At 33.0% G+C, this 16,894-nt stretch overlaps 1 protein-coding gene across 1 annotated transcript in view; it reads right to left on the reverse strand.

Annotated features, from left to right (window-relative positions):
- The window catches only part of LOC141335365 (target of rapamycin complex 2 subunit MAPKAP1-like), a 575,213-nt gene that overhangs the window by 546,044 nt on the left and 12,275 nt on the right, over positions 1-16,894 (reverse strand). The window contains 7 exon segments of the mRNA XM_073840801.1: positions 886-903; positions 906-993; position 5,561; positions 5,640-5,816; positions 10,552-10,724; positions 16,187-16,335; positions 16,435-16,524. Of these exon segments, the coding sequence (XP_073696902.1) occupies positions 886-903; positions 906-993; position 5,561; positions 5,640-5,816; positions 10,552-10,724; positions 16,187-16,335; positions 16,435-16,524 (696 nt within the window).

Below are 16,894 nucleotides of genomic sequence, written 5' to 3' on the forward strand. Positions count from 1 at the left end.
CAAAAAAGGGAAAATTATGAAAAAAAAAAAAATACAAAAGCTATAATACAAAATATTAATAAATACTATACTGGTGTATAAATAACAACAACCAAAATATATTATAGGGGAAAATTATGAAAAATAAAGAAAAATAAAATGATTTAAAAAATACAAAAACTAATACAAAATATTAATTATAATATTAATAATAAACTGGTGTATAAAATAACATTGCATGGCAACAAAATAAATTTTAGATAAATATATAAGTTAAATCTAAAATGTATTATATATTTCATATAAAAAACATAATTTACATTAAATATATAAAGTATTAAAAACATAAAATAAAATATAAATATTAATTTTGCCTTGACAACTAACTGAAATACACTGAAGTATTACAATTACTAAAACTAAAATAAAAATAGTTTAAAGCTAAATAGAAATATTAAAAACAAATAAAAATGAGAAAAAAGGGAAAATTATGAAGAAAAAAGAAAAAAAAGAATAAAAGCTAATACAAAATATTAATAAATAATATGCTGGTGTATAAATAACATTGCATGGAAACCAAAATATATTTTAGATATTTAATAGAAATATGAAAATACATAATATAATAAATAATTAATGTAATATTAAAATATATCAATATCTAAAATATATTATATTATAAATAAAAATAATTTAAGCTAAATAGAAATATTAAAAACTAATAAAAATGACAAAAATTATTTAAAAAAATACAAATCTAATACAATATATGAATTAATAATATACTGGTGCATAAATGACATTGCATGGCAACCAAAATATGTAATCTAACATTATCAGACTAGGAATATAAGATTAAATATAAAACACATCCATCTTTTCACATTAAATGAGACGTGAACTCACCTGATCCTTTTTGGGAGCTTTCCTCTTTTTGAGGGCCTTCTGCAGAATATCCTTCATGGTCACTTTCAGGCTGTCCACTGGGATCAGGGAGAAACCATGAGCGGCGTTCTGTGGTTGAGGAAAGCGAATCATCAGTCATATTGAATACATCTTTTGTGTTTGCATTAGATGTGAACTTCCTGTGTAACAGAGCATCAACACTGAGATCATGACCTCAGACTCTGAAGACTGAGCACTGAGTCTGAACCAATGGCTGAGGGCATCAGATTCAATTATGTGAACCCTTAAGGCATCAAATCGTTTGACAGGATTTCAATGTTTTTCCCAGATAAACCTGAGGAAACCTAGAACGAATTTGGTCTATGCCTATGGCAAATCATAAAATAAATATTAATATATCATTGTCTTACAGAATTATTACCTCAAACTCTTATTTATATATACCAAAAAGAAAAGGTTATTTTAATAGTTATTTGAGTGTTGTTAACTAAAACTAAAATATTAAGAAATAATTACATTAATTAAAATAAAATAAATGATATTGGAAATTAAATAAATTACGTAAAAAAAACATTTTATTCCAGTTCTATTCTCGTTGACTACTACGTCTAATTTTTTAGTTACAGCTGAAGTACTAAAATTACATACAAAAACTTCAATAAAATTAATAAAAATTAAAGACAATTAAAATAATAATAATAAAAAATACTAAAACATAGTTACTAAAACAAAAAAAATTAAATAAAAACAGAAAATCTTCAAATAAAAATTCAACATATTAATAAAAACTATAGTATTATATTAATTATACTGTGAGTCATCTGACTGATTTAGTGAGGAAATTAGTCTTCTGAAGTCTTCCATGATTCAGTTGAATAAAAATAAGAAAACAATTTAAAAAAAAAAATTGCTAAAAAATAGAATATAAAGTCGGCAACACCTAAGCTCCAAAAGTATCAAAAATATTTATTATTAAAACAACTTTCGCATAGCGTGTTACGTTTCGAGCACGCAGGCTCTTCATCAGACAGAAAAAAAAGATTGCTAAAATAAAGATAAAATACAGTAAAACGGTAAAATTGTGAAATGTTATTGCAATTTAAAATAACCGTTTTCAGATTTAATATATTTTCAAATATAATTTATTCCTGTGATGAGTGATGAAAGTAACATTTTCAGCAGCTATTAGTCCAGTTTTCATTGCCACATAATCCTCCAGAAATCATTCTATAATTTACAGTCCTCGACACTTCAAGAGACATATAACGAATGAGTCATTTGAGCTGATTCAGTGAGGAAATGAGTCATCTGAGCTGATTCACGGCATGTTTCAGACCGAATGGAATCAATATTTTTAGCAGAAGCAGTCTGAGGTTCAAGAGAATCACTCTGGAATACAATTGTGTCAGAAGAAAAACTTGCACAAAAAAAACAAAACAAAACAGTATTGTACTCAGAAGTGGGCGGCTTGCTTTAACAGAGCACATCCTAAACACAACAGGGCCGAGGGCCAGTCCACGAGTCAAACTTTGAGCACATGGACGCATCACTTGCGATAGACTACATCAACAGAACAACAACCCGAGGCCAGAGAGCAGAGAGCGCACACTTTCTGGACAGAGGACTCGCTTGTCCACTTCCATTTAGCAGTCCTGACCCGTCTGCCTCGGGCCAGGGCTTCTGACAGGCTTCACGTCAGGCCGAGGATCCGGCAGAAGAGGTCGCCACCCCGATGGCCCACTGAGGGCCGAGCGCTGGCTCAGTTCTCGCCCAGGGTCCTGCAGTGCCACATCAGTGGTCCTCTCATGAAGGGAGCATGCAGCTGACCCACAGAGCTCTGAACACCAGCCCACGGCTGAGAAATGATGAATAAAGAACAAATAACTACAGACAAAGACATGTGAAATGCAATGAAAAGTGCAAAGCAGCTGGGCCACAAATAAAACTTTTGAAAAAAACTCAATTAGTTTATGCCACGGGCAAACGGCTGCTTGAAGTTGTACTTCTGGTCAAAAGTACCATTTTTGTTTCTGAAAGAAATCTCTTCTGCTTACCAAGGCCACATTTATATGATCAAATTATCTAATGCCATAAATATATATATATATATATATATATGCTACAGTGTTGTTAACTAAAACAAAATATTAAAGAACATCTACATTAAATAAAACAAAAATAGATGTTGAAGTACTAAAACTACTAATACTAATACTGAAATAAAATTAATAAAACCTAAAGACATAAAAAACGAATAAAACTAGTTACTAAAATTAAAATACAAAAAAAAAACTAAATTAAAATGAACACTGAAAATAAAAAAAATAAAAAGAATGAATAATTTAAAAAATGTGAAAAAAAAAAAAATAGTATGGTAGTATATGAATTATACTAAAATAACTTTCTAGGTCTTATGTTTATTAAGACCATTTCCGCTACTGAATAAAAAAGAAAAAAAGGTTTCTGCGACTTTTTCCATCTCACAAATCTGACTTTTTTTCTCAGAATTGCAGATACAAACTTGCAATTCTGTCAATTTTTTTCTCAGAATTGTGAGATAAAAACTCACAATTTTGAGTTGTAAAGTCAGAATTGTGTGATAAACTTGTAAATCTAAGAAATAAAGTCGCAATTGTGCGATATAATCTTGCAATTGCAAGCTATAAAGTCAAAATTGCATGATATAACCTTGCAAATTGCAAGTTATTAAGTCAGAATTCTGAGATATAAACTCACAATTGCGATTTTCTTTTCCTCCTAAGAACTGGACTTTTTAACTTGCAATTGCAAGTTCATATCTCACAATTCTGAATTCAGAACACGAAGTCAGATTGCAAGAAAAAAAAGTCTGAATCGCGAGTTTATATCTTAACGCAATTGTGTGTTATATCTCACAGTTCTAAAAAAAAAAAAAAAAAAAAAAAAAAGTCAGGATTGTAAACTCGCAATTGTAAGAAAAAAAGTCCGAATTGTGAGATAAAAAGTTGCAATTACCTTTTTTATGTCTTATTCAGTGGCGGAAACAGGCTTCCATATAGGTTTCATAATAGATAAAATAGAGTAAAATTGCAACATATTACAATTCAAAATAACTTTTTTCTATTTGAGTATATTTTAAAATGTAATTTATTCCTGTGATGCAAAGCTGAATTTTCAGCATCATTACTCCAGTCGTCATTGTCACATGATCCTTCAGAAATTAGTCCAATATGCTCATTTACTGCTTAAGAAACATTAATACCACTGTTGCATTTTTGGGGATCCCATAATATATATATTGATCAATTTAATGCATCCTTGCTGAATAAAAGTCTTGTAACCTGTTGCTTTTACAGTTGATAAAATTATAAAGGAACAGTTCCCTCAACTGAGAAAACAAATTTTGTGTAATCAGCAAAACTGCTAAATCTCAGTTTTTTTTTATAAAATGTCCATTATTATTGTCACTGTCACTGCACAATGTTAAATCCACTATTACAGCCCAAACCAAGGTTCCCCATCAAAGGCAGGACATTCTGGCAGGGTGCCACTCAAATCCAATTAGCAACTTCCAATTAATAGGGGTCTCCTAATGCGTTGTCAGCCACATTAACCAACAAGCTGATTAGACATCGGCCCAAATGCACAGAAGAGCAACAATCGAATTGAGAGCTCACAAAACAAAGATAAGAGCTTCATGGAGAGACCTGTGGGGAAACAAAACTCAAACAAACTTAAGGACTGAGCGCTTAAGACTTATGTGAAGAGCCAAGCATTTAAACCTCATTAGTTTAAGGGCTCAATCATTCAGATAATTCTCATAAGAACCTCATGAGAGGCTGTGCACTAAGGCAAACTTGTAAAGAATAAAATTGTGTATATATGCAACTATATACACTACCATTCAAAATTAGGGGTCAGTCATAGCTTTAAAAGAAAGAAGTTTTTAAAAGAAGTCTTTCTGCTCACCAAGGCCGCATTTTTTCGATAGTAAATATGATAAAATCATATTTACTATCGATTCATAATTTTACTAAAATCAGTAAAATTATGAAATAATATTACAATTAAAAAAAAAACTAGTTTCTATTTTAATATATTTTAAAATGTAATTTATTTCTGTGATAAACTGCTGAATTTTCAGCATCATTACTCTAGTCTTCGGTGTCAGCTTTAAAAATCATTCTAATATGCTGATTTTCAGCTCAAAAAAAAAAATCTCATTATCAATGTTGAAATCAGTTAGGAACCTCTGATACTTTTTCAGGATTCTTTAATAAATAAAAAGTTAAAAAAGAAAAGCATATATTAAAAATATTTTGTAACATTATAAACTACCATTTAAAAGTTTGTGGTCAGTACATTTTTATTCTTTCTTTTTTTGAGAAAAATTCATATTTAATGTTAAAATATAATGTTAAAAAATATTTCTATTTTAAATAAATGCTGTTTTTTTTTTACTTTTTATTAATCGAAGATTCCATTAAAAAAAGAATCACAGGTTCCAAAAAAAGCAGCACAACTGTTTACAAAATTAATAATAAAAATAATAAATCAGCACATTAGAATGATTTCTGAAGGATCATGTGACACTGACGACTGGAGTAATGATGCTGAAAATTCAGCTTTGCATCACAGGAATTGTGTTACCAAATAATTTTACTTAATTTATGTATAAAGCATATTTGATTTTGACTCTAAATGTCTTCATTCTTCACAGTGAGTCAGTAGTAGTAATTAGAGGTGATAAAATCAGAGTTAAGTGGCTTCCTTACATTCGAACAAAGAGTGACTGTTTGGGCCCTAGTCCAGGAGACGAATACTTCTCGACCAGAGCCAGTGTGCTGAAGCCAAACTTGTGTATAGGCTCGTTGGAGTCCAGCGGAGGGAAATCTGTATCCACCTCCCCGTCATCCTCAGCGATGTGGAGGCAGTAAGTGTTCACGTTTTCACTGTGGAGTAAAAAAGAAGAAAATGAGAGAGATTAAACTCAAAGAGTGATCATCAATGTACAGTATGTTTACAAGGGCTGCCCTTGAATTAAGATTTTTCTGGTCAACTAGTAGTCGTTCATTTTTAGTCGAATATTAGTTGTTATTAAATTATATGAATCATAATAATGATTAATAGGTGAATATTTGTTTTCCATTTGAATTGGTTCATCTAAAAGTAGACATTTCACTCTCTATAGATGTATATTTCATGTCTGTAAGGCAAGTTTACACAGCGTTTTGGTTCATTTTTTTTTACATGTTAAAGTTCAGAGAGCGAGACCACAGAAAGCGCATGCTTTCATTATTTTACAAAAGCGCAATGTTTTGTTTGTTTATTGTTTGTTGTTATCTTTACAGATTTGATAGATGTATTACTTTTATCTGGATGAGAAAAAATGAGTATATTAAGAGCAAGTGACATTTCTGTCTAAAACTCTCTCAACTAAAACGTATGTGTGTCGATTATAAAATTTATTTTTGCGCGAATTAAAAAAGTTCTGCTGGTCCTAGTTTAAAAAAGTCAGTTTCATGAATTTCAAGGTCACAAAAAGTCCTAATACTTTAAACTATGTAACAAAAGTCTTATTTATCATTTTAAGACACATTTTATATTTTATCTTTTCTTTTATCTTTTTTTTTTTTTTACAGCCTAAAGTGATTACATTTCAAAATCAAAATGCAACGCTATTGTGCTTTACATGCTTATGATTTCAGATCATTTTGCAATCAAAGAACACCATATATTTACGACAAGTGACTGCTTATAATCTACTTTTAATAAACTATGACAATAGTGACCCTGGACCACAAAACCGTCTTACGTAGCACAGGCATATTTGTAGTAACAGCCAAAAATACATTGTATGTGTCAAAGTTATCGATTTTTCTTTTATGCCAAAAATCATTAGCATATTAGGTAAAGATCATATTCCATGAAGATATTTTGTAAATTTCTTACCATAAATTTATCAAAACTTAATTTTGATTAGTAATATGCATTGCTAAGAACTTTATTTGGACAACTTTTGCGTTTTGGTGATAAACCCCAACATCGCTCTTCCGACCCTAGACAAGAACAACAGAAACATCAAACAAAAGCACCCAGACACAATTTATGAGTCAGGGCATTTAAAATGGGGCTATTCACTGAGGAGCAAAAACATTGAGGGTTTGTCGGGATGCAGCCTGGCACAAAACGAGTATGAATCAACAAAGAAGCACTGGGAAGAGTTAACGTCATTGGTTTCATGGTTAAACCTTTTGTTGTATGATTATATATCGTGTATACTGGCTGTATTCCAGATTACTTTTGCCCAGGGCTTTGTTTTATATCATAATGGATCCAGACTGATCCATCAGAAATACAAAACTAACAGCAGCCTATTGCACGATTCATTCAGCGCAGACATGTTAAGCTTTTGTCTTTATGATATAGTTTTCATCCCTCGAGGGCAGTGCCTGCGCTGGTGTTTTTGCGCTGGGACGATGGTGTTTTTAATTTGCTCTGACACTCTGTCGAAATCCAGGCCTGAGCTGTAAAGACTAACTGTCATGGTGTTAATCAGACCCATGATCCTGCTCAGGCAGCCTGAGGAGATAACAGCAGAGTCAGAGAAAGTCTTAGACCTCAAGAACCACAAGTTGTCTTTTTTATTTGTAGTTTCAGTAACATGCACTCCTTCTCGATTTCACCTTCAAATTCTGGGCCATCCAAGACAACAGTGCTCTCTTGAATATCAAGTATCCGTGTATATCTCGTCTCAAAAGACCTTCTGTCTGGTTCTTAACCCCCAAAAAAGTCTACTATATTTGATACACATTTCTAAGGCCTTTAAATTACCAAACATGATCAAAATCTATTTATATGCATTTTATGTAAATAGTCTGATATACTTTAATAAAGATTTTACTGATTTGCATTACAGGAGGCTATTAGAATCTCATCTTACTTTTTTGTACATGTAAATATCAGCAATCGGTTAATGGTGCTTTAAGCAGCCCCTAAACGAACTCTAGTGCAGAGCTGGATGATATGGCCAAAAGCATTAAATGTTTTCATGCCATTTTACCTATTATTCATTACAAAATTATTTTCTTACAATTACAAGGAAATACATAATACATTTGTTTGTAAAATATTGGTGGCCTTTAATTTAAGGTTTTAATTCTTTTTAAAACTAATTTTTTTTTTATTTTGCGGACATTGTTTTGTGAATTAAAATAAGAATAGCATGCCAAAGAACTGAAATATATATATAAATAAGTAAGTAATTTTTTCTTTTTGGTCTGGATTCTGTGTTCTATAATTTAATAGTAAATTTTCACAGAAAATGGCATTTAATAAAATTAATTCATTAAAAGCATTATATTTTTTTCATGTCATTTTTCCTCTTCATTACGATATTCATTTCTTACAATTAAAAGATGGATCCATAAAATTATTATAATTACTATTACTTAAAGAAATACATTTTAGTATATAATAATAATATATTTCTGTCATAAATGATTTAAATAAAAGCAAATCTTTATTCTGGCAGTTTGTCATGAAGACCTCACAGTGTGTATTTTATGTACAATAATCCAAGTCATTTTTTTTTCTGACCCAATTTACACCTATATTAAGCTCAGTCCACTTGTGAGTAAGTGTCTGGATGATAATACCAGATGTAAAAGGGGTCTAGGGTTCATTCTAAAAAAAACACTCAAAAACTGGATCAGCAGAACCATAGGAGAGAGGCAGATGGGAAATTATCGGTCGGTGCTGACAGCGCATCTAAACCTCCTGAAAGAATCGTCTCTGAATTCAAGAGGGCCTTCCCTATACCTTGATCCTCACTCAAAAGCAGCTTTCAGACGGCCTCCGGTAACGGAGGTAGTCGACTCATTTAAACCCCACACAAGTCCTGTATCTCTTCCTCGCTACAGCCTGACCCTCCTCCAGGGGGAAAAAGCTCATTGCTATGCCAATCAGGTCTCACATCAACCACCAAGACTGTCTGTGTGAGGCACCATGCTGCCCAAGAGGGAATCTTGCTTTTTTTTCTGGTCTCCTCTCCATTTTAATGGTCACCCTCTCCTCGATCTGACCGAAGTATAAATCTTCATATTGTACCACGTACCAGGGAGAAAATTCCTGCGCTATTCGGTCAGCAAACCTCGGAGACGTACTGAATGAGGAGATGAGAAAGAAACCCAGGGGAATCCCTGCCTTCACTGGGAAAGGTCAAGACTGGCATTAGCAGCAGAGGTAGATGGGAAAGGAATATAAATGCCTCTGGGAAGGATCATTACTTGGAGAGTAGCACTTTCCAAGCTGGTTGATAACAAACATATTTTATTTATGGTATCCTAAACAAATATCCACCAAGCAGGGATCTACTTGTGAACACTTCCCTCGCATTTGCAACTAGAAATAGATGTGTGTGAACTGTAAAATGTATTTAGATATACGAGAAAATAATAAGTAGGTTTCCATGTGTCCTTTAATTCTTTTATTTTGTTTTTCACATTTAGGGTCATAAAATGTATTTAGATAATGGCATAAAAAATTGTTTATATATTTATTTATAAGAAGTCCTAAATTGTGAGCCTGGACCACAAAACCAGTCATAAGTAGCTATATTTGTTGCAATAACCAACAATACATGGTATGGGTCGAAATGATCTATTTTTCTTTCATGCCAAAAATCATTAGGATATTAAGTAAAGATCATGTTCCATGTATCATCATGGAACATGATCTTTACTTAATATCCTAATGATTTTTGGCATGAAAGAAAAATAGATCTTTTACAAACTAGAAAAATAGTTTGTAAATTTTCTACCATAAATATATTAAAACAACGTTTGAATAGTAATATGCATTGATAAGAACTTAATTTGGACAACTTTGAAGGCAAATTTATTAATATTTTTTTGAATTCTCAGATTCCAGATTTTCAAACAGTTGTCTCTCGGCCAAATATTGACAGCTTGCAGATGGAATAAACCTAAATTTCTTTACTTTTTTTTTTATGAGTTTTTTTTTTTTTTTTGGTTAAAGTTTTAGCAATTTTAGTTTATTTAGTGTTTTTGTAATTTTTCTTAAGTCTGTATAGTTTTTATTATTTTTTTATTTATTTTTTAGTTTTAGTTATTTTAGTTAAGAGGCCTTCCATTATTAAAAAAAAAAAAATTTAAACAGAAAAATAAATAAATAAATAAATAAAACCTAATTCAATGTATATATTTACTTTTTAGGGCATATGTGACCTTGGACCACAAAACCAGTCTTAAGTCGCTGGGGTATATTTGTAGCAATAGCCAAAAATACATTGTATGGGTCAAAATTATTGATTTTTCTTTTATGCCAAAAATCATTAGGAAATTAAGTAAAGATCATGTTCCGTGAAGATTTTTTGTAAAATTGATTAGTAATATGCATTGTTAAGAACTTAATTTGGACAACTTTAAAGGTGATTTTCTCAGTATTTTGATTTTTTTTTGCACCCTCAGATTCCAGATTTTCAAATAGATGTATCTCGGCCAAATATTGTCCTGTCATAACAAACCATACATCAATAAAAAGCTTATTTATTGAGCTTGCATATGATGTATATATCTCAGTTTTGTAAAATTTAACCTTATGACTGGTTTTGTGGTCCAGGGTCACATATAAGGTTTACATGTAAAAAGCTTTTTTTGTACTAACGTAAGCTTGGGTTCGCGGCCCTCACAGGTGTACTGCCAGCAGATGAGCCCGATAAGATCGTGGACCCGAGCGTTAGCCATCGTGACCACCGTCATGGGGTGAAGCTTTTCTTGGGTCGACTGCATTGAGAGGTAGACGTCAATTTTTTTGGTTGCCGTTGTACCAACATGGCCCTGAAACAGAAAAGTGAAGGAAACGATTCTATAAGCAATCATCCGATTTAAAACATACTGTAAAATTCAAGTTAACAGATGAAAATTTGTCAAATTTATTTGCCTTTCATTGAGCCTTGGTGCTCACGCAGTAGGCATGGGTTTGAATCTGGTTTGTTTCACATTCTAAATAAGGCTATTTCTAATATCAAAAAATTAAAATAACTCAGCTGTATTTTAGATTTTATTGGAAGTGGAAATTTCTGACAAATTCACATCACAGAAAACAGAGTGTAAAAACACTCTAAAGACACTCTGAATCTAAAGAGCCAAAGGGGTGAACAGGTGATAAAGACAGCCCTAGGTGATACACAATGACAAACTACACCTAAAATCTCCAAGACTGTCAAAAAATTAAAACAGCAGCCTTTCTCCTTTCTGTGAAGGTGTTATAGCCTGGAGTTGATCTTAATGCAAGGAGACAGGAGAGAAACCTGCGTGACACCAGGCATTTCTGTCCTGTGTTTTAGAAAGAGCTTGCTTGAGTGATGAAATCAGTCTTTACCAATCCTAAAAATATTTTAAAATAGTTTTGATTAAATTAAATTAAGCTTTACATATTTTTGAACAATAGCTGTTATTTTTAATTTTTTAAATTTAATTTAACTTGCACAAAACTTGAAATAAAATTATATAATAAATAAAAAAAAATAAAAAAATTAATAAAAAAGAACTAAAACTGACTAAAAATGCCACAAACACACAAAAATTGCACAAAAACGGAATACCACCATAGTAATTTTGTTGAGTGTTTTTGGCCAAAAAAAGTAATTTAATTTAACTATAATAAATAAAATATTTAATACAAATTTATAAACAAAGCAATTAATACAAATTATATAGACATATAAAAAAATAATTAATTAAACAACTAAAAATGCCAAAAAAAACCAACAGAATTATACACACACACACGTTTTATGGGGACATTCCATAGGCGTAATGGTTTTCATACTGTACAAACCGTATTTTCTATGGCCCTACACCTAAACCTAGCCCTCACAGGAGATTGTGCACACTTTTACTTCCTCAAAAAAATTCATTGTGCATGATTTATAAGCCTGTTTCCTCATGGGGACCTAAGAAATGTCCCTACAAGGTCAAAATCTACTGGTATTACTATCCTTGTGGGGACATTTGGTCCCCATAACGTGATAAATACCAGGTACACACACACACACACACACACACACACACACACACACACACACACACACACACACACACACACACACACACACACACACACACACACACACACAGTTGAAAAGTTCACATACACCTTGCAGAATCTGCAAAATGTTAATTATTTTGCCAAACTAAGAGGGATCATACAAAATGCTTTTTTTTTCTCGTGGACTAAATGTAAACGTCTTTTATGTGAAATATCTTATTCAGGTCAGTACTAAATAAAAAAGAACATGCATTTTGTATGATCCCTCTTATTTTGGTCAAATAATTAACTTTTTGCAGATATATATGCGACCCTGGGGCACAAAACCAGTCATAAGGGTCATTTTTTTTTAAATAGAAATTTTACATCATCTGAAAGTTGAATAAATTAAAGAAATTAGCTTTCTGTTGATGTATGGTTTGTTAGAATGGGACAATATTTGTCTGATAACTATTTGAAAATCTGGGATCTGAGGGTACAAAAAAAATCTAAATACTGAAGAAATTGTGTTTAAAGTTATATTATATATATATACACACACACACACACACACACACACACATATATACATATATATATATATATACACACACACACACACACACACACACACACACACACACATATACACATACATATATTTATTCCACGGAATGTCTGGATACTGGATTCTGATTGGCTGGCAGGTATGCAGTAAAACCGTTTAATGCACAGGTAGTTCCAAGTCAGTTTAATCATCGTTCTATATTAATGCGCTGCTTTAATTGATGCACGTAAGCCGAACACAGATAGAGAGAGAGAGAGAGAGAGAGAGAGAGAGAGAGAGAGAGGTTGGAGATCGCATTGTGCTGCGCACATACATAAACTTCTTGTCAGCTCTTGCCCGCGATTCTTATTAAAATACACGAAAATAAACGAATGGCACAAAACCAGTCATAAGGGTCATTTTTTTTTAAATAGAAATTTTACATCATCTGAAAGTTGAATAAATTAAGGAAATTAGCTTTCTGTTGATGTATGGTTTGTTAGAATGGGACAATATTTGTCTGATAACTATTTTAAAATCTGGGATCTAAACATTTCTAAACGATTCTTATTAAAATAGCCTATATACTAGATCGCTACATTATATTCCTCAGCAACAAAGTGATAAAACTGCTGTTTTTGAATGAATTCGTTGTATGTAGAGAGAGACGCGCAGACGCACAGCATGCAGGCAGGTAACGTAACGCACATACACACACACAGTCTACGATACACACACACACACACAACTGTCATCTCTCTCTCGCCTTCTCTCGGTCGATCGATAATTTACTAGGGGTGGGCATAGATTAATTTTTTTTATCTAGATTAATCTAGATTAAATCTTGGAATTAATCTAGATTAATCTAGATTAAAATGGCTAATTTGAATTCTGCTGAAGGCATTCAGAATATGTGTGCTACCCAAATAATGACTTAAAGTCTTTGAGAATGGATCGTAAAGCTCATAAAGCTGTTCTATGATAATTTGTTGATGAAAATAAATTATGTTCAATTAGATGTACTTGTGTTTACTAACTAACTAACAATGAAATTATTTTTTCTACCTATTAGATTGTGTTTTTTTAACGTCAACACCTACCCAACCCATTACATGTTACACCGTACTTTTATTTTGACAGGTTGCCATGAAGTTTCTGTGTCATACAGTATGATATGATGCTAGTTTTCTCAAATGAAACGGTAAAAGTGACACTCACAGCAGTTTGGGAGATTGAGTTTATCTGTTCATGTGAGATGAAAAGGCCAAAAATTACCGGGAGCGTCAGGTGTGTTTCAGTATGCGTGTAGTAAAAGCTCGTCTCCGCAATGCATACACACAGCTAGGCAAACGGAACATATCGGATTCATATTAAAACGGTCTTTTTGCATTTCAGTTTTCACATACACTAGTCCAAATCGCGATTTGAATTAAGTGACTGACCAACATTTGATTTATGAATCCAAAAAACGACGAATTTGCGTGGCATTTCGCTATAGTAGATTCGGTTTTTATGAATGGAGGACGACGTGAACCCGTCTGTGTTTTGGCGGAGGAGACTTAAACGCGCGACCATATTCTATAGTCTTCGGTATACATCCGCGTTAAACTATCAAGGTGAAAGTCATCATTAGGGATGTAACGGTATTGTAAATACCGTCGTACCGCAATAGCAATTTTTTTCGATACTACCGTGGTCGCATCACTCGATAAAATGATAGGTCTTCTGAGAAAAGTTTGCTCAGGCGAATGGAGCGAACGGGAGCTAGCGGGAACTACAATTCCCATCAGCCCAGGCGTGGCCATCATCCTTTGCGGTCTGTTGTCACTACAGAGTATGTGAGCGGAGTGAAGCGGTGTGATTCTGAATGGAGGGAGGAGCGGATTTTTGAAAAGTCGGAGCGTCTTGGTTTTAACTCGCTCCAAGAGCGCTCCACCACCGCTCCATCATCAGTACAATTCATGCCAATTGTCCGTAATATAACTGCATATTAAGCAGGAATTCACATGCTAAACAGATTTCGCTCGATAGAGATGGATCACTCAAATCAGAAATAATGTGAAGGCTACGGCAATGGACATCATATGAGTGGTAAATTATAGTTCACAAGTTTGTTCTTTCTAGATACTTAATATTTTCAGGTGAAAGCATCATTTAAACAGGTACAGCACTTATTCACACGCAATCACTCTGTTAATGCAATTAAAACAAATGTAAGCAGAAATCTATCAGAAATGCAGCGATCCATAAGTAAAATAACTGACGAAAATGTATTTTTATTTTCATTACAAACTTTGAACTGCATAAAGCAGCAGTTAGTCTTTTAATGCTGACAATGTTATTAGCTTGGTATGTGGTAGGAACAAAGTTTGCACACTAGTGTTCCAAACTCTACTGTTATTTTATTTTATTTTAATATGTTTAATTTTAATATGTGTTATGAACAGGACCGTTATATTTCAAACATTATTTCTGAATTGTTTTTAATGCGAAGCGAAGGCGGAGCGGTGTTTCTGATATCAGTGAGCGAGGAGTGCAGCGGGAGCGGAAAATTGTGAACCCGGAGCGGAGCTGGAGCGGAGCGATTATTAAATGCACAGCGCGGAAGGGGAAATTGTTGCCGCTCCACTCCGCTCACATACTCTGGTCCCAAGTGAGAGGGTTTTTTGTGTTGCAGGGGACATTGTAAATGCCCAGAGATCCCAGCTTTTACCAGATAATGTTACTATGCTAATTTTCCTTTAAAAAACCTGTCTCTGTCTGAATAAGTGAGTGTGTGAGTGAATGAGGTGAGTGTTCTCAAATACTCATTCAGCACATGGGCCAGCTGCAATAAGTAGGCTGCTATTTTTATTTTTTCTGAGTTTTAAAGAATACTAAATTGAAACTTTATTTTTTTTTATTAAAATTAAAGTTCCTGTTTCAAAGTGATAGATGGCTAATTTGTATGCCATTGATATTTTCAGTGTTCATGTAAACTGTTTAATAAGCACTTCTGGCACTTTTTTGAGTTTCTTCATTAGTTTTGTTTTTCCTGTAAATGATTCAATAAATACCGTACCGTGACATTCATATCGAGGTATTACCGTACCGTGAAGTTTTGATACCGTTACATCCCTAGTCATCATAGCTTGCGTAGTTTAGACCCAGCTCCCAACCCAAATTTGAGAATAGATTAACGGCGATATTTTTTTTATCGCGCGATAAGAGTTTCACGTTAACGCAGCACGTTAACGCCGATAACGGCCCACCACTATAATTTACTGAAACAAATGGTATAATTCATTCAAATAAATGTGATCTTACCGGAATATTTCACCTCTGTGTCTGATTTGAAGCGGGCAGAATTCTAGAGCTGTGTGTCATCACTGACGAAAATAACCGTCTTTTTTATCCATTCATCCAAATTTTGCACTGCAAAGATCAATCCTAGTTTTAACTTGTCTATGTGGAATAAGCGGGATAATCAGCGATTCTATATATATATTCTAGCTAACTAGCCAACTTACATAGATCACAAATATAATCATAGTGGATGATTATATTTTATTTCTTTAGAAAAATTTGCACTGATGGATCAAGCACAACATTACCAGGGACATTCAATGACCAGTAAAAGTAAATTTTAATCTCATGTTGACTTTGAAAATCATCAGCATTCAAAAATAATCCATCACATAATTTTAGAGGAAAACTACTTAGTCTAGACACAAGAGTGCTCACCTTGCCATCAAATTTGGAGTACTCGTTGAAGGGGTTGTTGAGCTGCTGAGGACACTGTTCAAGCCGCAGCGAGAGTGTGGATTTACTGCCTGTGCTCCGGGGCCTGTCCTTAAAGTCCTTCTTTTCGAAAAGCGAGCTCAAGTCGTCTGCTAAAAAAAAAAAATCAAGATAGAACTAAATATTCAGTGGACAAGAAATGAAGACCAGAAAATGAATGCAAACTTCTTTTCTGAGCACAGCTGCTGTACCTGATTGAGACGAGTTTCTCTCTTTCCACTGGATGTTTTTGCACTTGATCTGGTTTTGTCGTTCTTTCCTCAGTCGCTCCAATCTTTGAGCTTTAAATAAAAAGACTTTGATCTATTAACAGTGTTATCGGTGTGACCCCATTACACTTCAAAGTGGCCAACGAAAAACATTTCACACATATTATAACTGTGATTGACAAATACAAGGGCTGAATTCGCCTGGTGAAAAAATGGGGTTATGATACATTTTAAACGATGATAAATCTTTGATTAAAAATGCAGACTGATTATTTAAATATTAAAGCGCTTGTCATCTAACAAATAAATATCAAATTTGACTCGCTATTACACTAGTCTTGGTTTTGTCATTGTTTTTTTTGGATTGTGACATTGTTTTCAAGACAATTAAACATTTCCCCATTCAAAATCCTCATTCTCATTATTGTAATGTTGAAAAGCT

The sequence above is a fragment of the Garra rufa genome, chromosome 5, assembly GCF_049309525.1.
Source record: "Garra rufa chromosome 5, GarRuf1.0, whole genome shotgun sequence".
In the NCBI taxonomy this organism is placed as follows: domain Eukaryota; kingdom Metazoa; phylum Chordata; class Actinopteri; order Cypriniformes; family Cyprinidae; genus Garra; species Garra rufa.